Source organism: Embiotoca jacksoni, unplaced genomic scaffold (assembly GCF_022577435.1).
Source record: "Embiotoca jacksoni isolate LCO1_2020_lvr unplaced genomic scaffold, fEmbJac1.0.p SCAF_11, whole genome shotgun sequence".
Lineage (NCBI taxonomy): Eukaryota > Metazoa > Chordata > Actinopteri > Embiotocidae > Embiotoca > Embiotoca jacksoni.
In genome coordinates, this window is record NW_027185241.1 from 19079675 (window position 1) to 19105332 (window position 25658).

At 40.0% G+C, this 25658-nt stretch overlaps 1 protein-coding gene across 1 annotated transcript in view; it reads right to left on the minus strand.

Moving 5' to 3' along the window:
• The window catches only part of tsnare1 (T-SNARE Domain Containing 1), a 170836-nt gene that overhangs the window by 86194 nt on the left and 58984 nt on the right, over positions 1–25658 (minus strand). Inside the window, exons 3-4 of the mRNA XM_069143474.1 lie at positions 19927–20004; positions 18980–19049 (exon numbers count right to left, since the gene is read on the minus strand). Of these exons, the coding sequence (XP_068999575.1) occupies positions 18980–19049; positions 19927–20004 (148 nt within the window). The remainder of the gene's footprint in view (positions 1–18979; positions 19050–19926; positions 20005–25658) is intronic.

Consider the following 25658-nt stretch of genomic DNA (forward strand, 5'->3'; position numbering starts at 1 on the left):
TTAGTTGTGTATATTTTCCATGCCTACTGAACACTGTGATTTTACTTTGTTATCAAATGTTATTGTAGGTATGCTGGGGAAATCAGAGACCAGTGTTAATCACTGTTGACTTCTAGAAACAATAAACAGATGAAAAAGAGAAGGCTGATACACCAGCAACATTTTTAAATAGAAAACTTGCCACATAAAAACCACATAGTTGTAAACAAGCAGATACTTCTGAGAGTATTCATATTTCTACTGTGACATTTTGAAACCACCAGGGAAGCAGGTACAGTTTTAGCATCTTATTTAAATGTTAAACTGAATTTACAGGCAGAAAGAAGGAACAGCCAGGAATCAAAAAGATAAGTGTGCGTACCGATAGACCTTTTCCACTGCAGACAGTCTGACTTGACACAGTAAGGAAACACAGGTGGAATTCATGATGGCTCAAATTCATTAGCATGCACAAAAGCAGGACCTCATCTAAGTGGAATGCAGCCGTCATTAATAATCCTGTCACTGTGCTTTCCCTACTGTGACAAGTCAGAATGTGAGCAAAAGGGGGAGCAATAAATACACTGGGGCTGATTGGGGAAGGTAGATGGCAGGTGAGGTGGGTGTGGGAGTCATTTGACTGCTGAGGTGTAACCAGAGGCAGAGGTGAAAAACAAAACAGGACATGGTTCGGGTTAGAAAAAAGAACATGGTTGGGGTTAGGGAACAGAACAGGACATGGTTGGGATTAGGGAACAGAACAGGGTTGGGGTTAGGGAACAGGACACGGTTGGGGTTAGGGAAGAGGACGTGGTTGGGGTTAGGGAAGAGGACGTGGTTGGGGTTAGGGAATAGAACATGGTTGGGATTAGGGAACAGAACATGGTTGGGATTAGAACCAAAGTTCACCTTTGATCTATGTTGGTTGATTTTTTTTTTTTTTTTTTGGTTGAGTTGAGCAAAGTTTTGGTGAGTTCAAACCGTTATTTCAGTTATTAGCAGTGATTTATTTGTTATTTCAGCTAAATGTGCAGCCAAATTCACCAGCAACAAAACTACGACAGGTCAAATGAGCTATGTATTGTATATTTTGCAGGTTTCTTTGTGTAAGGCGAATTGATAACCTTCAGCCATCAACAAGTTAACTACAGTAGATGCTCCTTCTACCAACTTGAACTAAAAGTAGTGAGTTTACAAGCCGAGCAGGTTTTGACAGCAGGTCTTCTGGGAATATTAGGAAATCACGAACTGAAGCAATTGAAGCAAGTTGACGAAAAGCTGTTTTCCCAAAAAGGCTAATTACAAACCTAACAAAAAAGAAAAGTGAACCCCTACAACTAACCTCCTGGGTCCAAGCCGGTCTTCTCTCTGTTATGTATGGTTGAGATTACTTTGACCAGCAGAGTGACTGAGTATTAACAGCAGTCTGATAGAGGTGAACAGTGTAACAGCCAAATCCTCTCCGTTATTTCACGATTTTCCTGGCGAGCCCCATCTGGGTGAAAGGTTGAAGGTGCAGCTATATTCATAACTCTGCAGCACATCCGCTGGAAAGCCGGGTTAAGACAGTTATTAAATATCTATGCTGTAAGGTCATCCCGGCCTTACACCCCCCAACTCCCATCTTCCAGACTTGACAGTATAACGGGCTGCCCCACAGAGATAGGCAGCTACACAAACACACCCCTGCTGCCGCTACTCAAATATTGATCTACATGAAGCTGGTGGCAGAGGGGAGGGCGGACGGGCCGCAGTGGATTGGGCCTTGAAGGACCATGTCACTATGATTCTGTGTCTGTTGTGAGAGAAAAGCCAAAGTGTCATGGTGTAAAATGAAAAAAAAAAAAAAAAAAAAAAAAACCTGAAAAGCATCTACCATCATAAGTGTGCACAGCAGGGTTATAGTGACTTGATGAGTCAGGGAAGTGCAGAGGGTAGATGTTAAGTTTGTGGCGAGAAATAAAAGTTTTACTGTTAGGAAATAATTAAATTGGACTGCGGCCAATGTCTTCCCCTGACCAAAGTCATAACAGAAATAGTGTCTTCTATATGAAGAAGTTTTACACTTATGTAATCAGGATTTAAGGCTTTAAGTAGCCAGAATGCTGTCTTATACCGATGCAATTAGGACGTAGTAAATCTGTATATGCTCAGATAGTATGATAATATAAATTGATTATTAAATATGCAAAACCTAGTGCGTTGTGTAGCAGTATAATATAAAATTAATAAAAGTGCAAATTGTCTTGCATGGCTCACTCGGGGTTCGAACTATACATGCTGTAGTGTTGATTTACCCATATGATCAGCCATATGCTTTATGATCAATAATGCATTCTGCTCATACGCACAGCAGTCTCAGTCAGAATATGAGCACACAGACACAAACACACACTGACGCAAACACACACAACAGAAAGATTAACAAGTGCTAAACCTTAGCCTGATGTGTCATCATTTAGCTGTAAAGCAGCAACAGACATGTGAAGGATTATTTTGATATCACAACCAGCGAATGCCCCATCATGTTACCCACCAAAATGACACAGCAGAGTACAAAGTGTTTGGCTGGCACTTTGCATTCGGGATCTGGAACAATGACAAATAAATTCAGTCTGAATGTAGAATGGAGATGCCAGCGTAAAGCATATGCAGAGTTTGGTTTTTGAAACGCCTTTAATGCAACAAACAATCAACAAGTTGATATTCAAGTGGCTTGATGCAGCACTTTCATAAATTGCAACACATGTAAAAGAGAGGCAGAGATACCATAATCTTTGGATCAGGATATCTACATTTCCCAAAATGCAACTAGCATTTATTGCAGCATTTCTTATTATCACCTCGCTGCCAGCTAAATGTCCTACATCTTCATTCTTTCCCAAATCGTGTGATGTCCAAACTCCCAGTCTGAAATGTGGCCTTTAACAGAGGACATTACACAACTGTTTTTAAACTAAGTAATAATTTTCTTGTAATTTGACTATAGCGTGTAAAATTGGTAACTTTAACTCTTTTATTCATGCTACCTGTAAGGGTCATGGGACGGCAAACTTCCGCTGAGCGTGTTTAATGCTAATTTGTTAATGTTATAATGTTAATATGCTAAAATAATATAGTTAAACTAGTTAAACATTAAACCGATAACGATCAGCCTATTCTTGTAACTGTGAGCATGTTAGTATGTGGATGTTAAAAAATGGAGGCCAATCTGGGAAGATGCTCCATTTTAAAGCTACCGAAAGAGTCTCATTAGCCCTCGTACTTGGATCAACTATTTGTTTATATTAAGTGTCTCTGATCAAATTGAAAATGTGTATTTAAGGCCTAATATGCATGTATATTAAGGGCTGCTATGAGCTCGCTCCATAAATCCGCTCGCTCCAATCGACTCCTGTTGAAAAAGCATCAACTTCTCTCATTAAATAATTGTTTTTTTGTCATTATGGTATGATTAGCTGATTGACACACGTGGGATGCACTCATGTTTCTAGTCCAGGTAGGTCGGCACCGTGTCCATAGGTTCTCGGTCAGGTCTAGACAGATCCACCCCTCATCCAAAAATCACTTCATGGCTCCAAAAAGCAAAAATGGTGATGCGCCGAATGTCGAAGCTTTAGAACGACTGTTCACAAACCAATGTGTGATGTCACCGAGCGGCACCCAGCAGTGAGTTCACCCGTTAGTCTGTGAACAGCCGTTATGAAGCCACCAGTTCGGAGCGGTTTGGAGCAGGAAGTGACCATATTTGGACGAGCTGGGGAGGAGCGAGCAGTGGATCTCACTGTAAGCCCTGAAAGGGCTGTCAATCAAACAGACATGCCCCGAAGAACTGGTCTTATTTTTTAATTAATGACGGATTGTTTTCAGATGGAGCACCAGAAAACTGGCAGAAGGAGTGACTTTAACTATCAACACGGAAATAACTGTTGGAGTCATTTTACTGACTGAGAATTTGATAAGATGAGCTTAATGGGAGTCTATGGAGCCAGAGGCTTTTTGGAGTCAACCTCTAGTGGCACCTGGTGGTATTGCAGCTTAAGGCACTTCTGACATGGCCTCATTTTTCAGACCCGGAAGCTACGAACACTTTTATGCACAGGTCATGGATGTCATGGAGGGTTTCCACTTAGTGGCAGCTCTGCATTACTGCAATGACGAGATCCTCTGCGGCCCAAAAAGCATTTTCCCTCTTGACATTATGATAGACACGAAGCCTTCAACTACAAACAAAGTCAGGTTTTACTCTTCCTGTTACAAACTTTAAATCAATGCAGGTTTCATATTAGTAAAACCTCCCCAAAAAAATAGAAAAATATATTTTATTTCCATGTCATCACTGGGACAACGGAGGAAATATTATTGTAGGCTGCACAATGTGGTCGCAAAATGGTGAGCAGTTTATATTCAAGTGAGCAGGTGACATCATTGAGTCCAGTATCTAGTTCTCCTTAATGCATAGTCTCTATCTGTGTTGTTTCTTGGCACACCAACACCACCAAGTGTTGAACAGTCAAATGGTGACTCACCATTGTGCTCATGCATGTGCTTCTTTGTGGGCATGCACGATTCAAACAAAACTGGACATGCCGGGCCTTTATCAAGAAATCTGGACACTGTGTTCCAAGATGCACATTAGATCAAGATCAACATGAATTCAAGTTGCTCACTGGGCGAACACGCAAAAACATATTTCAGGCTCGATCAGGCGTCTGTGTTTTTGGGCCCATGGACCATGAACATTAGTCATTTTCTGACTGAGCTTACTTCCTGCCCACATACTGTATATCAATGGCACAAAAATAGTGACTGATACTGCTCTTCAACATTTTGTTAATTTCTATTCTGGTAATATAGTCATGGTTTTATTGCCCAAATATGTTCATATTTTACAGCTATCTCTGTTATCATAAATGTGTATTATCATTGCTTTACCGTCAAGTTGGAAAATTCTTAGTGTCAAAAGGTAAATATCTCTTTACTGATCAGCTCTTTAGCGTGTGACTCAATCTACAGCTGCACATTAATTCTTGCGACAGGTAGCAGCAGAAGTAAGCACATGGGATCCCTTTAAACTTGCACCCATCAGCTAAAAATACTGTCTGAGCTGTGCTCCGGTGCTGATGATCTGTGATGATAACCCATGAGTCAGTGGAAGCCCCGCCCACCACTGACACGCTGTTACTAAACAATCAGAGCTCGCCCACTTCTGAGGACCCCGCGGAGAACCTCTGCTGTATCGCTGCACAGTGATACATCTGCTAGTCACCATCTACCCCCACAACAAGCTCGAGAGCCAGGTAGCCAGAAACAGCATGCAAAAGATTGGAAGTGCACACACTGTGAATTTCCGTCGGTCACCTCTGCCGTGTGTTTCGGTGTTTGGTATTCCTATGAGGTGGTGAAGGAGAAGTGAGGAGTCTGGGAGCAGCTGGTTGCAGGGGGAGGTGTGAGAGATGGAAGAGGCGGGGAGTGGGGGAGACATGGTGGAGGAGGTGCGGGATGCTGTTCTCTGACTGCAGTCATAGTTTAAGGGCTTTACAGGACAGAGCGACCCATGCACAGGCTTCTGATGAGGATTAAACCCACTGGAGTTGCTGACCTCTCACTGGCTCAGATGACAACATAAAACATTTTCAAAACTCAGCTCCGACCAAAGTCAAAAATATCCACACGCACACTGTATGACATCACATTGCCTACAATGACTTGTGGTGAAAGCATCACATCAGCACACTCAGCATCAAAGTGCACACTTAGTTATGCTAAGTACAAAAGATTGGAGTTTGATGCAGTATTGATATTTTATCTCTCTGCCTTCACTGCGTAGACTGTTCTTAACTTCTTCGATATTTGGAAGGGTTAAATATGCTTTAAATGTTTTGCTGCTTTCGCACGGTTCTGTCTCTTTTATGAGTGTAATGCATTATATATATAACACTTAGAATTGTCCACATGCAATGTAAACATACAAATAAAACTGGCATGGAATGGGTTAGCTTGTCTGTAGGCTGAAGGAGGGAGTTAGCACTAAGTTAAACTAGAGAAGAACTGGTTTGTATGTGGCACTGTCTGACCTTGTCACAAGACAAACGTGCTTTCCAAAGACAGTTAGGGCCAACAAAGTTATGTACAACATAATGTCTAATCATGTTGGAAATTAAACGTTTTAAAGTCATTCCAAGAAGGTTGGATTGTACACATGAAAATGCCATAAATAGTTGAGTAAAAAATAAAATCCAGGGAAGTTTTTTCTGCACTTCCATTGGGCAGGTAAACTGGAACCTTTATTTTCCTTCCCACGAAATCAAGAACATAATTCAAAATTATTCAGCTAACTTCCAAAGCTCTTTTAAGAGCCAAGCTCCATCTTTTTTCAAAGATTTTGAGGTGGAGGCAGATGGCCGCCCACTTCTGAGCCCGGTTCTGTTGGCGGCTTTTCTCCCTGTAAAAAAGAATTGTTGTTTTTTCATTCCAGCTGTCTGTGGGAATGGTTGAATTGTTGGGTTCTTACAATGCCACAATTCCACGTGTGTGTGTGTATTTATTCATTGATAGTATTTTTTTCTAAAATAATTATTTTTATCTATCTTATTTTATGTATACGTATTTGTAATTTTTGTTCATATTATGTGGACCTTTTTTGTATTTCTATGCTGCTGTGATGACTAAATTTCCCCACAGTGGGATTAATAAAGTCTAAGTCTAGTCAAGTCTATATAATGTTCCAAGGTTCTTTAGTGAGGGCGTTGCTGTGTAAAGTGTCTTGAGATAACTTCTGTTGCGATAAATACAATTTAAATGAACTGAATTAAAAAAAAAAAAAAAATGCATTTGGGGAATTAGGGGATAGTATTCTGATAATGCTAAAAATATGATTTTTTTTATTTTTTTTTTGGGAGCAACAACAACAAAATTCCTGCTAAAAACATGACTAGTACCTTGCATACATTTTTCATATCGTTTTTAACTTCGATGGGAACACTGCTAATGCGTTTTTCGCTTTGGACATGTGGACTGGCAAACTACATCACATAACAATAGAACAGTATAACACTAGCAGGTTCTCGGTACCTGCCACTGTGGCCCCTTGGCCCTTGACAACAGGGTGAAGCACTGGATAGAGAAAGGATCCGTGGCAAATAGAGCACTCTCTGACATAATGCTGAATGCACGCTGGCTAGGTGAAGTTCAGAATTATTGGGGTATATTACTGCAGTAAGTCAAAAGCATGCTCTTTTAATTTGAATGCATGATTTCTTGTTTTCACAATCAAATATTGTACTATTCTCTCTCAGGAGTCTCACCTCTGACTCAAACAGTCCCTGCTCCCTCGAGGATTTGCTCAGCTATCTTTCAAAACGGTTCATCTGCACTCAGATGCACTGTTGCAAGCACAGATTTCCTGTTCCAGTTTAACCCCTCCTTACACTCCGACTGCCTCCGTGTGCTGGCAAAATTTCCGCTTTTGGATCTCACCTCAAGCTCTCTGATTTTTCTGTGTACCAGGCCAAGCCGTGTATTTCCGTCCATCTAAGTGTCAGAATGACGCCCTCGGCTTAAACATCAGAGAGGGCAAGAAAAACAACTCCCCGCAAACTAGTACAGGAAAGAAAAAAGTGAGTAAATCTTGACAAGTCTCTAAGGCTCAATTCCATTCCACGCCTTCCATCCTCTCACTGCACACTCTATCACACCGTTTGCCGGTGCATATGGTGAGTCCACCACATTGAACACCATTCCAAACCATTCTGCAAAATGAAGCAGAAAGTAGATTTTTGACAACATATGTAGACGACAATAACATTCAGTCATTTTTGTTGCTGAGTTTTATACCCCCCTCAAAAACACAACTTGGTTGTGATGTCACAGGGGAGAGCACCCAAGCTTGGTTCAGGTTGACGTAAGAAATATGGATCCCTGCAGTTGTTTTAACGCTGAAGAGGTTGAAAATACATGTTAAAATATATATATAACTATGAGCCAGTTAGGTGACAAAGGAACCAGAAACAGACAAGGAATAGGAGAAACAATGGCTATCAGCAAGAAATGAATTAGTGGTGTGTCAGTCATATGCTCATTGTACTTTTTACAGTACACACAGGGGTGACAGAGATGGTAGTTGGAAGTTAGCAAACATTAGAAAAGATGACCATGTACTGTTTGTATGTATATTGAGCTCAGTATCTAACATAACTAAACATGTTCCGACATAACTCCGGGTCCAGGAGGATGGATGGCCTTAGTAGGTCAATAAATAGAATCAAATGGCTTTCATGAAAATGTTTTAAGACAGAGTCTACAGAGTAATCTTTTTTATTTGCAGTTATTTGCAATCAGTGCAAATAACTATAAACACATATGTTTTGCCAGAGTCCGACCATGAAGGTGTCACTTTGCTGTAACCACAGTACCGAGATCAGGCCTAGTCAGCAAGCGGCCCACAAGCTGAATACAGACCTTTTGAATATTTCTATGTCCCACAAGAGGCTACCTGCAAGTCAGGCTGGCTCTCCACTTTCAAACATTACCCACTAGGCATTACGCGTCCTCATCAAGACGAGCCCCATGGCTAAAATTGAAGTGCGTTTACTGCAAGTGAACATCAAGGGTCTGACATCAGGCGAACATACTGCTGCCACAAGAGACCCACTTAGCTACTTATTGATGGATTCGACTTCAACAGCTTCATAGGTCACAACAAACATGGCAACGCTTGCTATACCAAACAGAATAAATGCAGGAGCCCTCCAGCAATATCCTGCCAACTCCGCCATTGAATGGTGCACCATAGAAGATCTGCAACATCTACAAACCATCACCTGTCGAGTTGGATGTATCCTCCCTCCATCCCCACCATCCCTTGAACTCCTTTGTTTGTGTGATTTTAATGACAGAAACACCAACACTGACAGAAATAGCTCCATGGCCAGCAACTGGGCTGAAAGTAAAAACCTTCCTCTGCTTGTCGATCCCAGAATTTTATACTCTGGAAAACATGGCACTTGGTCATGCCCACACCTGTCCTTCATTTCAGACAACATCAGCAGACGCTGCAACATAATGCTACAACATTAATTCCCTAGAAAGACTGTGAAAACTGTATAATGACTACATGAGTGCCACTGAAATCGACCAACAGAATGTTGTGGCGACAAAGTGCTGGACCTTCTTGGCCAGAAGAGAATAGATAGATTTGACGAAGTCAATAACATCAACTTCACACATTCCAGTAGCAACACCTGGAATACGACCATCCAGCTGACAGGGCGAAGTTCCGCAGCTAAACTATGCGCCAAAGCAATCGCCTAAGCACTAGCCAATAATGGCAGATGGAAAGGCCGCTCACCTGAAGCAAAAGCCTTCACCAGAGAAGTCACTGCAGAAATCAGGGAACTTGAAGATTTGCCCTGAGGTGAAGCTCGTAAAATGTATCATGCTGCTTATACAGGATTGTACTTTTGTACTGTAGATCTCTAATGCAGTAAGAAAGAGAAGACTAAAGAACGGGATCCGCCAAGGCTCTGTTCTTGCCCCAATGCTTTTCAACATCTTCACCACCGATATACCTGCTGGGGAGTGTTCACAATACACCTATGCTATCGACTCAGCTATTGAATTTGCTGATCTTTCAACGTGATGGATGGAGAACGCCCTTGAGAAGGACCTCTCATTGCTGAGCCAGTACTTCCACAAATGACACCTAAAGCTGAGCCTGCCCAAGACAGTATGCTTTGTATTCCATATTGCAAACCGATTAGCCGACACCACGCTGAACATCAAACTCTATGGCACCAACCTCAGACATGACCCCAATCCCAAGTACCTTGATGTCATACTTGACCAAAACCTCACTTTTAATTCAAAATTCAAATCACCACATGGAGTCAGCGGTCTTATTGAATTGGATGACGGTACCACATCCTAATGCCATGAAATTTAGGCCTAAATCAGCTTGCCTTGACAAAACTCCTGCTCAACCGCTTGCTCCTCTGACAGTGTTTCACCTCCAGACCCATGCACGCGCAGGTCACGGTGGTATAGCCGTAAGCTATTGCCCAGGCAACTCCCAGACCTTTTATACATGTCAGACATCCTCATCATGAACAACTGAGTGTGTTTAAGTCCACAAAAACATGAAAGGGGCACCAAGTCTGATACCAAGGACGAGTTTGCATGCAACTCCGGACATGACATCTAGATAAGGCCTGTTTGTTCACACGGCAGCAGCTTACAGCCATACCAACCTGAACACGCCAGATCCCGGAAGCCAAACACGCTCGGGCCTGCTTAGTACTTGGACGGGAGACCGCCTGGGAATACCAGGCACTGTAAGCTTTTAACCTCCCTCTCTTTAAAAACAGCAGATGGCGGAGCTGCGTCTGTTTATGTGGGGAGACCTATATGGGATTGGGTCTTTCTATGTACGTTACGTCTCTGATCCTTCCTGTGAGACAGCGCGTGCAGATTTTCAATCCATATTTTGCATGTAAGTCAATTAATTGTTAATATTTAATTACAGGGTGATTGTAAGTGGTAAAATACAGCGTGAGACCAACACAAGTAGAAAGTAGTCGAGAAACTCGTGAAACGATTTTGTGAGTGCATTTTGGTCATCCACAAGCTTTCAGACAGACCGAGTCCTCCTAACCTTAGACTCTGCAGTAAAATACAATCATAAACGAAAAGGGCCTTAATGACACCCGAGTGTTCAATTAGAACCACTGCCTCTTCATGTTAATACACGTAATATTTACATCACAGTAATGGGTGGAAACCTTAATTCAGGTCATGTTTTTAAATTTTTATGAAAATGTATTTGAACTCTTAATCAAAATTGGAATGGGACCTTCTGAAATACACTTCATGATCAAGACACAAAAACATGCGCCCAGAAAGTATTGCGTCTATGCATCTGCGCTCAAAAGGCCACTACCTAGGGATTTGGAAGTCATTTTAAATGACGTTGTTCCAAGGTTTCCTGAATGAACCCTGAACAAAAGCCTGATTCAATTCCATCTTCATCAACTGACTGTGAATACAAACTTTCAAAGATTCAGTGCTCATCCTCAAAGAGTGAGTGGCTGGCTTGAGAAAGGGCATTCACATCTGACACCAGAGAACACACGGTTGGAAATTGACGCTCTGTACTTTACTGGGACTAAGATTTAGCTGAGCTCTGAAACATGGATAAACAGGCTTTTAAGGCTCACTTCATCCAACCGTATTGTTACCACAAAATGAACTGCTCTTGTTACCACTGCTTTCCAAATCTTCCTCAGGCTCTGAGAATACACTGTCCTTTCTGCTGAAAAACACTGTGAACATAACTGTGTTTGTTTACAAGAAAACTCCACTGGGTGTCTTTCACAGCATTCCATCTTCATGAAATGTTCCAACGTGCCTGACATGCTGACATGCTGACAACATGAGCCTACAGTGACAGTTCACAAACACACTTGACATTTTATATTTACATTTACAGGTGTTTTTCAGGTGCTTATGGAAAGAGATTTCCAGTGAGCACAACAGGAAAGTACGGTTGGAGACGACAAACTACACTCGTATGAATGCAAACACAGAGCTGCAGCTCTGAAATCCATTTGACATTTAAATATGCATCTCAAACAGAGCGCACACCTACTGTTCCGCATGTTCAGTTTGAGAGTTGAGCATTAACGTGGGTTTGAGAGGTAGAGTGATGCCTGCTTGTTGTGTAAGAGTGGAGGAGGGTGAGGTGGAGAGGTGCATCCACAGTCTGAGTCTGAAAAGATGGTGTGGCATTTCTACCTGTTTCCTGCAAATTATGTAATGAATGTTTATTTTAGTGATTGCCTCTACAGCTGTGGTGATTTCACAGTACAGTAATTACTAGCTGTATGACTCTGACGCCTCTAGTGCCATAGTGGAAGAATGTTATAAACGGCCAATAATGTTGCTCTGTTTCTGGACTTAATGAAGTCTCCAGTTTCAGCTCGTCCAAATCAGTTCACAAGGTGTGTGGATGTTGATGTGGGAGTGTCAGCAGGACAACATGACTCGGGACTACCTTTTTGACACATCGCCTTCTGTCACAGACAATGTAACAGCTCATTGATCGAGGTTTGGTAAGATTTAGGCACAAAAATTACTCCAGCTAGGAAAGGATCCTGGTTTTGATTTAACATTTAAAATCCTGGTGGATACAGCCTGTTTTTGGTACCAAGAAAAAAAAGTGTCAATTAGACCAGTTAAATCGATAATAAATGAAAAATAACATTAAAAAACAGTAAGACAGATGTGTTTGCAATGTGTGCAGAATGTAAAATGTTAATCTAAAGAGTAACCAAACATGGCCCTGTGTCCTCTGGTGTGTTACAGGCAGAACACCCGTTAATGCCTAATGTGCTAACAAAGACAATGACACTCAGAGGGTGCCGGCTATTAATCCACTTAGACTTTTTGCCGTGTGCATTTCCACGATTACGGGGCGGGTCAAATTCTATTAACCGTGAGGTTTGAGTCTCTTTGCCCAAAGACAGACATGCAGATGGCCGGTTACCATTCCAACCACGCACACAAATGAGACTTGCTTTTATTTCACAAAAGAAGTGTTGCTTCTTGCACAGAAACGCGTGTGTGACTGTCGGCTGTGTGTGACACTAGTGCAGCATATGCATGTCTTCTTCAGGGTAAATAGCTGGAGCTGTGTTCTTCCACTTGCTACTGCAGTCCATGAGGAAGGCGCAGAGGATATAGTCACACTAATGCAGAGGTTCACCAACTTTTCAGACCACGTATCACTAAGATCCACTTCCCACTGCAGATTGATTAAACTATGCAACAATGGTGTTTTAAAGTCAAGGAATACATTTAAGTCCAGCATTCGCTACAATCACTTAAATTAAGCAGTGGGAGGTGCAAGGAGAGCTTATTTAGACGTCCAGCTAACTGTAGCATTATGCTGTATTGGATGTGTCGTGACATCACCCTACATGGCTAAGCACAGAAACATTTAAATGATGATCATGATCATTTTTACATCATCCCAATGTGATATGATGATGAATGTCCTAACTGTTTTCTGTAATGAAATAAAGTCAACAATAATGTTTTGAGCTTGTGCAAGTTGAAGTGCAATTGGTAGGCCTTTCAGCAGCGCTGCTGTATACCACCAGGTGGAGCCACCAGGGGTTCATGTAACAGAGTTTTGGAGTCACTGCCCTAATGCATTTGTCAAAATGTCTGTTCCAGTTGGCTAATTTCTGTGTCTGGAAAGAAAACAGTTCAAATGATTGACGTAAAAGTCATGTTCTTTGGAAAGCTTCGAGGGTCTTGTGCTTTTTGCCCTGATATAAGCTGTTTTGTGTGACTCCTCACTTCAACAAATCTTTACAAGGTGGAAAGTGCAAAGATAGCATGACATTGTATCACCGAGGGAAATACACCAAGTTGAACTAAACTAGTCAGGCACTACTCCTTCAAGTATGAGTATCAAGTAACAGTACAGATCTGTCGTTAACAAAACGCTCTAAAGCCTGCAGAAAAAAGGTTGTGAATGCCGATGACTTAAATTATTTAACAAGATCTCCAAATTATTGGAAGTAAACAATTTACAGAACTATGGTCGTGACAGGTTATTTTGAAATACAATGAAGGCAGGCAAGGTGATAATATATTCATGTAAATCAGAGTTTAATCCGCTGAATCTGAGTACAGTACAATTTATAAAGACAACACAGGTCTATTTAAGTGTTAACCAAAGGGAACTGTTTTGTTTTTTTAAGTTTCTTCAATATGTTTCAAGAAATATCCTGGGAACTAAAGAGGCCTCTCAGACAAAATGTTTTCAAGAAACTCAAAAAGTCCAGTAGCCTTTGAATAACACTGACATTGATCATGACCTGACAGATCTACAGCCATTTCAAAGTGACCAATCAAAGGGGCAGAGACATCAGACATCTATTGCTACGCCTCCAAAGTTACCTTGGAGTGTGCGGTTAGTTCACTGTCAGTCAAACAGTCTTTATCCCTATCCCTAACCCCAATTTTAACTGTCCCACCTCACTGAACTCGAGGACTGGAGGTATCGAGTAGGGGTCAATCTCTGGACCTGGACATTTTAGCTCTTCAGTGAACAGTAACTGTAAAAACGTTGTCACAGAAGCACAGGGCTGTGGTGACTGTGAGTTTGACCCTTTCTATGCACTTACAACTGCTCAACACTGCATCGGAGCTAGATGAGGTCCGGCTCCATCCATTGGCTCTACAGAAAGCAGCCTCTCCCTTTGGATGTATAGCAAAGACCAGGCCTTTTGGAATAATGTGCTCTGGGGAGAAACATCAATGATAGTTGTCGGCCACAGAAACAGTAAACGTATTGGGAGAAGACAAAAGACAGCTGTTCAGGCAAAGAACTTTTTTACCAACTGTAAAGTCTGGTGGTGGAAATAGGCTGGAGGTTTTGTCCCTGCCTCAGAGATCTGGCAGCTTGCACTCATTGATTCAACGATGAACTGTGCATCATATCAAACAGTGCTTAAAGATAATGTTTTCAAAAATGTGGATTTTTTTTTTTTTTTAGCAGGGGAAAAATCGGAAGCACACGATCAAGAAATGTCAGGTTGTGAAATAGCATTTGTTTAATTATTTGTTTGTGAAGTTGTTTAAATGTCCCATATTCTTCTGAATCCAAACAGAATCCATGACCTTGGTGAAAGTTAGCAGATTTATAAATCAGTAATCCATTTAATAGGATTGTTTTTGTCTTTGTTTTTTTAATGCCTGTACGAAAACAATTCTCGTGTACTTATTCCTCCTCTCCATATTGGCCATTATGATAATTATTTATGTCTGTTTAATATCTCAGAGTTGAGCCATTTTTTTCTGTTCTTGTCCTCCAGATTACATTGATTTAATCCTTCCTCATCTGCACTTTATAAAACATATAATACATGTTGTGTCTGTGTGTATCAAGGGTATTCTTATGAAAACAAGCAATGGACAAAAACATTTTCCCCAGTGATTATTTCCAGAGAGATCCTGAAATAACCCAGCTGTGGTGAAAATGTGCATAAAGACATACTTCACAAAGCTGCGAGAGCCACATGTATATGTGAAGCCCATTTCTCAGAGGACTATTATCACAGCAAGAGAGCTGTGGTTAGCAAAAAACATATGTGGAGCACTTTGCGGTAACAACAGGTCATGAATGGGTAATGGCAAATAAATAGTGTGAATTTTGTTATACACTATATAACAAATCCCAATCAACATAGCTCTTGGTTTACTGTTTTTAACATGAGTAATGCTATGGTTCTTGCAACAAAACAAAACTACTTGCTGGTAACTCTGTGCCACAGTTTGGTGAGCAATTAAAAGAAGGAAATCTAACTGACAAATACAGACTCAGTTTAGCTGATGTTGGACTGCTTCTTTTACAAAGAACGAGGGCTTTGTATTTTGTCCCCCTTTTTTTACAAAGTAGTTACAAAGCTTCAGAGCCAGTACGGAGAGTATCAACACCTATTCTCATCCACATTGGTACATCAGTATTGTTATAACCCTTTCCACGATGGACGTTACTGTACTAGTAATATGCGGTGAACTTTTTGTCTGAGTAGGCAGTGACCTATCAGTGTGACATAAATCTACATTCAATTAACCCAGCAGCCCATTATGCATCGATAAATAAAACACATCTACCTTTATCTATCTCTACACATATCAGTTTGGCTATAAATCAACAAAAACGCTGAGGGCCTTTTGCAAACTCAGCCAAATGTTGAGCCAATGCGAATTAAAGCTAATCAATGGACACATCGCACTTACAATGTGTTCGCACATTGAAGACTTACACAACGCAATAAATGCCTTTGTGCCAGAACATGGTGAGAGAGAGAGAGAGAGAGAGAGAGAGAGAGAGAGAGAGAGAGAGAGAGAGATAGTTTGGTCTCAGCACATATAATAAAGGTATGGAGACGGTGCACTCGGATCAAGGAAAAAGGGACAACGTTTTTTGGTTTTAGATATTCTGTCAATCTTGAACTGGAACCCCATGTTGTATGTCCTTTTCAGAGACACTATTCGTCTTCACAGCCAGGTAGACATCGCTACATGTAACAAGTCAACCGGTTAGCTTGCTGATCTTCATGATGCGGCAGGTGGTTGGAAACACACATACGGTGCGGTCGGTAGCAGGAGGGAGGGGACGTCACATGGCATGAAAAAGCCTGTAAAAGGCTGCAGTGCTGAGGCAAGGTCGGTCTGCGCCTCATCTCTGATCATGAACACTATGACAACCAGCTATCCATGAACACGTCCATAAATATGTTGGCTTTGGCAGAAAACTTGCAGCAAGAGTCACAGAAAGCTGCCTCAGCATTCAGGAACTGTAGTTATTCGGAGCAAGCTGTGGCAAAAGCTTTTGAAACAACTTCTCTGACAAGCTTAACTGGATCCTGTGTTATTCTGAGACAAATTATGAACGATAAGAATGTAAAAACAAGACATAAATAAAATGTGGTAGAGTTGCAGATGAAAGGTTCAATTTAATCAGTATCACTAACTGATTGTTATAAGGCTTCTTGCAGTGGAATTACTACACTTATTTATTATTATTTTTTGTGCATGTTAACATTTTTGGATACTATTCTTTATTAAGTGGAAAAAATTATTGCATTAGATGACATAATATCAGAAGCTGAAACTTCTTGAGTAAATTAATCTCTGTCTCCACTTCCAAACAATAAATAGGAAAGCATTTTTTTTTCTAATTGAGACTGCCTATCAAGCTGTAATCTAACAGAGGGTAAATACTATGATTGCTTGATTCAGTTTCAGTTTTCTTACAGCATTAACTTGGCTGACGAAAGAGAATTTGGGCATCTATTTTAAAACAGTCTCAGACCGAAGGGTTTAAGACACATTTAACTCAAACCCATCCTTCAGTGGGTTTAACTTTCACAATTTCATTGGATTTAATTTTTCTTTTATAGCACGATATCACAATACAAGTTATCTCAAGGCACTTGACATAGCAAAGTTTACAACAGAGCCTTACAACATTGTAGAGAAGATCCCCACAATTAAACACACTTTAGGCTTGAATATGAATGACACTCTCTTGATTTAACCATCAGTACAAAAGGTGAGCAGTAATTGCTTCAAGTTGAGGGTCAAAGTTCACTCTTTACTTTGGACATATTTGGTCTTCACATGATGTCGTTTCAGCCCTTAAAATATTTGAATAAAACTCCAACCACAACTGGGTAAACTCAATCTGCAGATGAGGATCATGGGATAACATGAACGGCTCCAGAAACATATTCACTTCTTTAGAATTGTGGGGAACTGTAAAAAAAAACCACCCAATATTTGTGTACCAGTTTTCTGTAAAACTGACCACTTTCATGCTAACCTTTATACAGATTTGATCAAAGTGCATTTCAGTCAATATATGTTCAAGAGGAAAAAAACAGCTCAATAGGCATTCACAAAGAAAATGACAGTCCGGTCAATAGACCTTCATCAAGACAGCTCGAGGTTGGCTCTTTCAATCTGCATGGTGCTTTCTTTTTGTCACTGTCTTTTTGGTCAAGAGACCTGAAATATAAAATGAACGCCTTTGTATTGCTAAAATAAGTTTCCTTTAAGTGTTTGTCTTTTGTTGGTTTAGTAGAATATAAAAATGGCTAAATAAATACATAGAATAAAGTACTAAAACAAATCACGTCAGTGCAGGATCATTCCGGATATTTATGCTTATGTTTTTAGAGTTCTTAAGAAAAATGCTAAAATGAGGCTTCGCATGGATTTGTCCCTTGGATTTTACTCTTGTCAGGGCATAAAACTCCTGGAATCAGCATGCACCATGTAAGAAAAATGAAACTGTTAACCTAAACCCTGGATAATGTTATTAATGATGTAATTTTGAATGTGCTCAAAGTGTGCCATACGAATCAGTATATATTTAAGTTTATCACAGGCGACAAGAAAGAACTGTTGGAACCACAAAATCTACTGATCAAAACAAAAAAAAAATCTCTGGTTTAATGAGCTCTAAAAGTCACCATTAAATTCTTGACAAACCAGGAAGCCCACTGAATAGTCTTTCAAAACACTGAGAGCTGCTGAATAACACAAAGCATCATATTGGATGTAATCTGCCTCAGTTGGAGGCACTGGATGTTTTGTTTGAAACCAGCATCAATATTGCAGACGGAAAATGTGAAGTTAAAAATAAAAGCAGCCAAGCATTCTCAGTAAGTTTCCAAGGCAATCATAAAAAATGTTCGATAGAATTGATGACATGCCAGCAAACACAGTGGGATGTAATGCATTTTAAACAGATGCAATCATCTTAGATTGGACACTTTGTCATCTATGTTGAATCTGGTAATTGCTGGCAGCTCAACTAAAAAAGAACAATCAATATGTAAGAGGGTGATGAAACAAAGAGAAAATAAGCACCTTTCTCGAAAGCAGAGATGAATGTAAGCCTTCCAGAGCTGACAAGGGAAGAGGTTTGGTCTCAACATTGGGACACAGAAACATATACCTGCCTCACCTGAAGCCCTGGAGGTCCAGCTGTTTACCGGCCCTACAGCATCTTTACCTGATCTCTGAGTTTACCGTGTTAATAGAATGAGGCACTGATGAATAACATACATAAAAACATATGGTTAAACTCATCCCCTCATGTTTTAGGGCGATGTAAAATATTTACTGAATAGCATCTTATAAACCCAACTTGTATTTTTTTTTTTTTTTTAATGAACCAAATATATTGATTCTCAAAGGTTATATTTGCTAAACATCACTTTACTTTAATGCGGACGTCTCCCGATAATGCCAAACTATAATTAATAATTAGGACCTCACCTAAAATGGTGTTTGTGTGTGTGCTGATGTTTGTGTGTGCATGTGTGTGTGTGTGTGTGTGTGTGTGTGTGAGTGTGTGTGTGTGTGTGTGTGTGAGTGCGTGTGAGTGTGTGTGTGTGTGTGTGTGTGTGCTACTCACAGACTCTGCCGTAGCTCTGCTGAATCTCTAGATGTTCCCAGTGACTGAAGATTCTTCTCTAATGTGACAACTGGAAGGATTAAAAACATGCTATGTGACCCAAAAAGAGTCGATTCTGGACTCACAAACACCATCATGCTCTTGAGTCCTAAAGATAACTTTTGATGGGTTGTGTAACCCTATAATTAAAGTCTTAATTAGGAGTTAAATCTTTATTCAAAATGACCCACAAAATCAAATGTCAGTTTGAGCTACCCTTATTCCACTTTCACATCTCATAACATTGATTTCAATCCAAAACTCGAGCACTAATCCTAAATTAATTGAATAATAATTTAAAATCAAGTACATTTTTTGAATTTAGATTAGCACTATGAACCAACTTTATTCCTGATATTAATTTTATACTAACACTAATCTGCAAACTAAAAGGAAGCTTTAATCCTAATATTGCTTTAAAATCACGGGCACCTAACCTGTTCCTCTGAAATAGTTCTGTAGCTCAAATAGCTCACCAACCAGGTTAATCCCACCTGTTACTGCCCTGTTCAATTGCCACCGGCTGTCAGGAAGGACTGAAATTGAAGCCCAATTTAACCATAAACCCAAACCCTAACCCAATAAATCAAAACCTCTTCTGATATCAGATTTAATCTCAACCAGAGTCTCCATCCTAAAGTAATCCAGATCTTAATTTGATCAACGTCATACTTCACATTTTATATGGAAATCCAAACCCTAACTTCAAAACTGTTTTGCCCTATGCATGCCCACATCCTGATCTTTGAAGTCATTAGAAGAGATACAGAAGCACACACACGCGCACACACATGCGCACACGCATGCGCACACACACACACACACACACACACACACACACACACACACACACACACACACACACACGTGCACGCACACCTAGTTTTGATAATGAATGGTCCTTTTACCGTTGGCGTTGATCTGGAAGATGTTGGAGGAGGTCTCCTGAAAAACATCGTGCAGTTCTGACGGGCTGACCTGCGTGGCTTTAGAAAAAAAACATGATATGAGTAAACACTTCTCAGCCCAGTGGAGCGTTACTCTGTGGCATAAGGAGAGCTGACCACACACCAGCAGCATGTTGGGATGACAGTGATAAAACAAAAATCACAACAATATCCAGGTTTGGACATTTCCATAAGTGTCCATCTGCCCAGTTTGTTGTGTTTTTCCCTCCCTTGTCTCACTGCCAGTCAACTGAAAGCAAACACATTCAGACTGTGGTTGCATGATTTTTGTTCTGTCTTTTTCACAGCAGATTTACACCATTTTAACCTGCTATAGCTACACTTTGTCTAATATATAATATTATCAAATATCTAATAATTATCAAAACATTGACAATGTATCAAAACATATATTTATTCTATAAAATTAGATTAGATAATTAGATTTGACTTTATTAATCCCACAGTGGGCAAATTTGATCGTCACGGCAGCAAAGAAAAGCAAAAAGTGCACACCATATGAAAAAAAAAAATTCAAATACGTATAAGATATAAGAAATAAAATAGGTAAAAATATATATTATTTTAGAATAAATGCACACACAGACTATATACACAAAAAAATAAAAATAAGATAAATACAGTTTGGGATGAATGGAAAAAAAATGTCTGGTGCTATGAAATGAAATGAGATGAACAGTGTAACGGTGTTACAGGGTGGTGATGAACAGTCTGACAGCCGTCGGAAGAAACGACCTCGGGTAGCGCTCTTTCCTACACTGAGGGGTGCAGCAGTCTGCCACTGAAGGAGCTACTTAAAGCTCCTATTGGATAGATAAAATAGATTAAATATCATAGTGTGATGTGAGATGGGTCATTCCCAGTTATAAACCAACAGAGAATTCTCACCCACACTTCCCCTCAGCCAAATGGAGTCTAAAGTCTTATCTACTTCCTTGTTTTAGTTTTCTGGCCCAATGGCAGAAACCCAAAGCTGATTGTACTGTCCCAAAGTGGCCAAAACCACTGGGGGGTTGTTTCATCACTGGATTAATCTCGTAGGCGGTGCTGTGACAAATATGTTCTGTTAAATTTCAACTGACCCTCAGTGGAATGTCAGTTTCATAATTTTCTGAGGTACTCAGAAACCAACCAGAGCTGAAAGGATCCGTTTATTATCCAATTAATAGAAAATCGATCGGCAACGACTTTGACAAAAAAATTAATTATTAAAGGAAATAGCAGTCAATAAGTCAGTATTGATAATGACAATAAATATTGGTTGCAGTTTTAGTTCTTCAATTTTGGATTAACATAATTACATCTTTTTTTTTTACAGCCATTATTGCTGCCTCTGATCTATTACTGGGCCATGCGAAATACAAGTAAGCAATTCATGTATTATTTTCAGCACAGCCTATTTGAATATGTATGCTGTAGTGATTATAATGATTAAAAAAGACCACACAAGGTTAATGAAGTTTCAATTTTGTTGTATAATGTCCCTTTAAACCTATTTTAACCTTCAGTTATACAGCTACATGCAGATATGTGCTCAAATATGACAGCAATATTCCAAGGAACTGCATTAATTAAAAATAATTTGCAAAATTATATGAAAAGAATAAAGGCTTAACATCTGGATCTGTAATAGCTGAGGAAGTTATGACTGCAGATTTGCAGATACAACAAATTGATTATTCCATTGTTGCAATGTGACCACCACCACAGCCACAGTGATGCCTGAAGATGCAATACCACCGCTGGCCACTAGATGCTCTCTATTTACATCTTTAAAATCTTGACTATTATGTTCTTACTACTTATATTACTTCTTATTTACCTTGTATTGGCCACTGAAAAAAGGCCATCTACTGTACATGTTCATCATTTCCACACCAGCTCCCAACTTTTTGCCTTAATTTGTATGAAAGAGTTCTATGACAGTGATGAAGCTGAACAGTAAAACCATATCAAAGCTGAAAAACCCTCCCTTCACAAATCCATGTAGTGTATAGAAGTGACACTACATCCTTGTTCCTCTACACCCTGTGGTTATCTCTCCCTGCCTCCACCCAAGACTGTCAAATTTCAAAGCTTCCTTAAATCACAGTAATCCATTAGGGTTTAATCATATATTTAATATTTATTTTATTTAAGTGATAAGTAGTCCTTGGTTCAGTGCTTTTCCACTGCAACTCCCAATTTTACTTTGTCGATCAAAGAACCGTGGTCAGTGTCAGGCGTCTGTGCTTTTACGTATTTTTTAAAAGAACATTGTATGATGTTTTTTTCTGGGGCAAAGATGAGAAAAACTAAGTCCTCAATAACTGATTAATACAAAAAACGATTTAAGATGCCAGGGCTTTAGCATACGAGGCCCCACCTGCCTCTAAAGCCTAAGCAATGCCGATTAACCACTCGCTGACTAGTTTACTAATTACTAAACAAAGCTCAGTTTACAAGGAGGCACACAAAAATATCTTTATACATCACCTCTCAACAACTATTTGATAATAAATCATACATTTTCCCCAGAGGAAGAACAGTATTTATTTTGCCCAGAACCTTGCAGCTATGACCAAATGCCTGAAAAGCTAATGGCATCCGTACCAGCCTCAGTTGTACTCTTGTGTTTAATTAATACATGTTTAACATAGATAGTGACCATGGTGAAAATTGTTTTTGGAGACGTTTCTTAATAGTAATGCTGACTGACATTCACATTGAACTCAAGTACAGCCTCAGAGCTGCTGATTTGGGTGTAGTCTGACTGAATCTGAACTGATGGTGCATACCATCCATTCATCCATATAAAACTATAAAAACATTATTTTTGCCCCAACAAATTAATTATTACCAAGATGGGTTAGATATACACAAAAAATGCCCAGCAAATGCTTTGCAAGTCCTTTGATATAGTGGTCACAAGTTGGCGTAGAAGCTGTATTTATATCTCAGGTGACAGATGCCAAGATTTACATTTACAATCTCACAGAATTCTGAATTTTATTGACATAAGTTTTGGTACATGAGGTTTTGGTAGTTGCAGCATGTTGTTTAAGCAGCACGGTGTTCTTTTAGTTTTCAGTGCAACTCAACACCTGAGGATGGATGGCACTGTTTGATTTGACCTGATGACTATTGCCGCCAATGCAATATACCTAAATCTGTTTCTTCGCATAAAAATAACTCAATAAATCATGGATTGTTGAATACATCAAGCTGGAATGACAAATAGTGTTTTAAGTAATAAGTGATGGGACTTATTACTTGTATAAATTAATAATAGTAAATTGAGATTTACAGTAATTATGTTGAAATAAATGGCTTTAAGTGAGAAGAAGAAAGCGATTGGACATCAAAGGCTGTGGGAATGTCGTCCAGCTGATATGATGATGATGTAGTGGACGGGGAGAACGGCATGGCATCGAGCCACAGGCTGGCAGTAGGAGTGGTGAATCTGCTGTATAAGTTATGTGGGCTGAGACATTTTCCTCGTTCAAAGGCACGTCATTGCAAATGACAGGGAGGGTTAATGGCCTGAAGCCATTACAGCAGGCTGAGATCAACGTCACAGCCCATACAAGCTTCCAGCACAAGCCATCTCATGCAGCCTTTTGTCAAACGCTGCAGCCAGAAATGAGAGCATTTGGCTTTTTTTTCCCGACATGGTCAAAAGTGCGGGTGTAGGTGTTAAAATGAAACCAAAGAAAAAGTTCCAGCATGTGGGAAGGGCGGTTGGAGGGACGGTCAGATATTGGTTTTAAATAAAGAAGGATGGCCAGATGAAGGTGAAGTCAGAGACAAAGCAGAGATAAAGATATTCATGGTACGAGCTGGAGCAGGAACTGTGAGACCTCCACTGTACATCACAAGTCATTAACTCTACTCACTGAGCTATACTGACAAATCGTCCAGGTAATAACATGATTGCATGCAGTCACTCGAACAACGTTACAAGACGGTGATACATTTGGAAATGGGTAATTTTTCAACTGGAAGACCTTTAGTGCATTTTTAATGTTATCTCAGCACACACACATCTTTAACACACACACACTTTGTCCACCTTTCATTTACCATGATGGATGGCTCTTCAGCGTTCATGCTGCAGTAGAGGTGGCCTGCCTTAACACTGGATGGGCTCACAGGATGGGTGTATGAGTGAGGTGTGTGTCTGTATACGGGTTAATGGAGGAGTCCATAATTCTATGCTGCACACATTGATGAAAATATAGATATATCCAACACACCACAATACTACAGCACGTACAAATATATTGTATACAGTCTATATTAAAGTTATACTGGATGAGTGTTATTTGCTATCTTGGATGTAAACTATCCTTCTCCCTTCTTGAATGACCACATTCTCTGAAATGCTGATGACATTCGGTGCAAATTTCTTGGGATAGTGTAGCGCCCCTAGTGCCCACCAAGTGGCAGTGCAAGAGGTGCTAACGTCAAGTCAGGTTCGATAGCAGCATGCCTGAATAACTCAATGACAGAGTTACTATGAAGCTGAACAGTTGACAAATGTATTTGCTTTACAGCAAAAATGAACATATATACAGCGCTAACTTATGTATTGAAAAATAAAATACAAATAGAGCTCTTTCAAAAGTACAAATAAAATAGTGCAAAAATAATATTGTCCTGAAAGTTGAAATCCTCAACCAGTGCTCCTTTAAATTAAGGCATAGGTAATCCAAAAGTAAAGTTTAGTCCTTGTGCTCGTGTGTAAATCGATCCAAAAGTTGAGATTGTGATCCGTGTGCGTAATGAATGTATCACTACTAGGACTGTTTCTTCTGTGTTCTAGCCAGGTAGGTTTTATAGTGTGTGTTGGTTCCTATCTGGCGTTTATATGAACAACTCAGATGTCCTCTATGGACAGGTCCTACGGGCGGCCACACCGCGACCCTGACTGTCCACAGTCTCGCTGGGCTCGGCTCTTCCACACTCTGTCTGTATCTTAAAACCAATCTACACAAACAGTGCAGACTAATAAATGATTATGTTCATGTCCTGTTTCTAACATGAGACCTCATTCACTTCTTTTTCTTATCTTTAACACCTCATAATGTATAACCAACTACTAAGGATATATTTACGCTATAATGAGTTGAATTACCATGTCATCCAATAACTGGCATAACTTTTAGACATCCTTTTATCACATTACATTTGAACATGAGCTGAAATATTACCAATTTAACAGACGTATTTAACAAACAAAATCGACTCAACTACAGTGCAACTGTCCTGCAAATCCTTACAGTGGGTTAATCACACTAGAACCGACCGGTTTTAGTATCGGCAGAATGAGTGAAATGCATCTTTAAAGTCGCATCGTAACCTGCTCCACTGACCAGTTGCTAGACGCTAGCGTCAGCTACCTGCCACTTCTAATAATCCTTTTTTAGAAAGTGCAATGATGCAACATGCACCAATTAGACAAAATTCTCACAACACCGATTGTTTTTTTATGAAATGTATCTGAACTCTTAACAGTGTGTGCGATGCTTTCTCTCTCTGGCTTCACAGTGGCTAACAAGTATGTGCGCTCCAACTCACCACAGTTTCAAACACTTCTAACTCAGCAGAAATCGTCTCTCTCCTGTTCACAGCCGAGGTTCTGAACAAAGAGCAGCTTATTAGCACTGGTATGTGAAAAACATTTTGTGGCG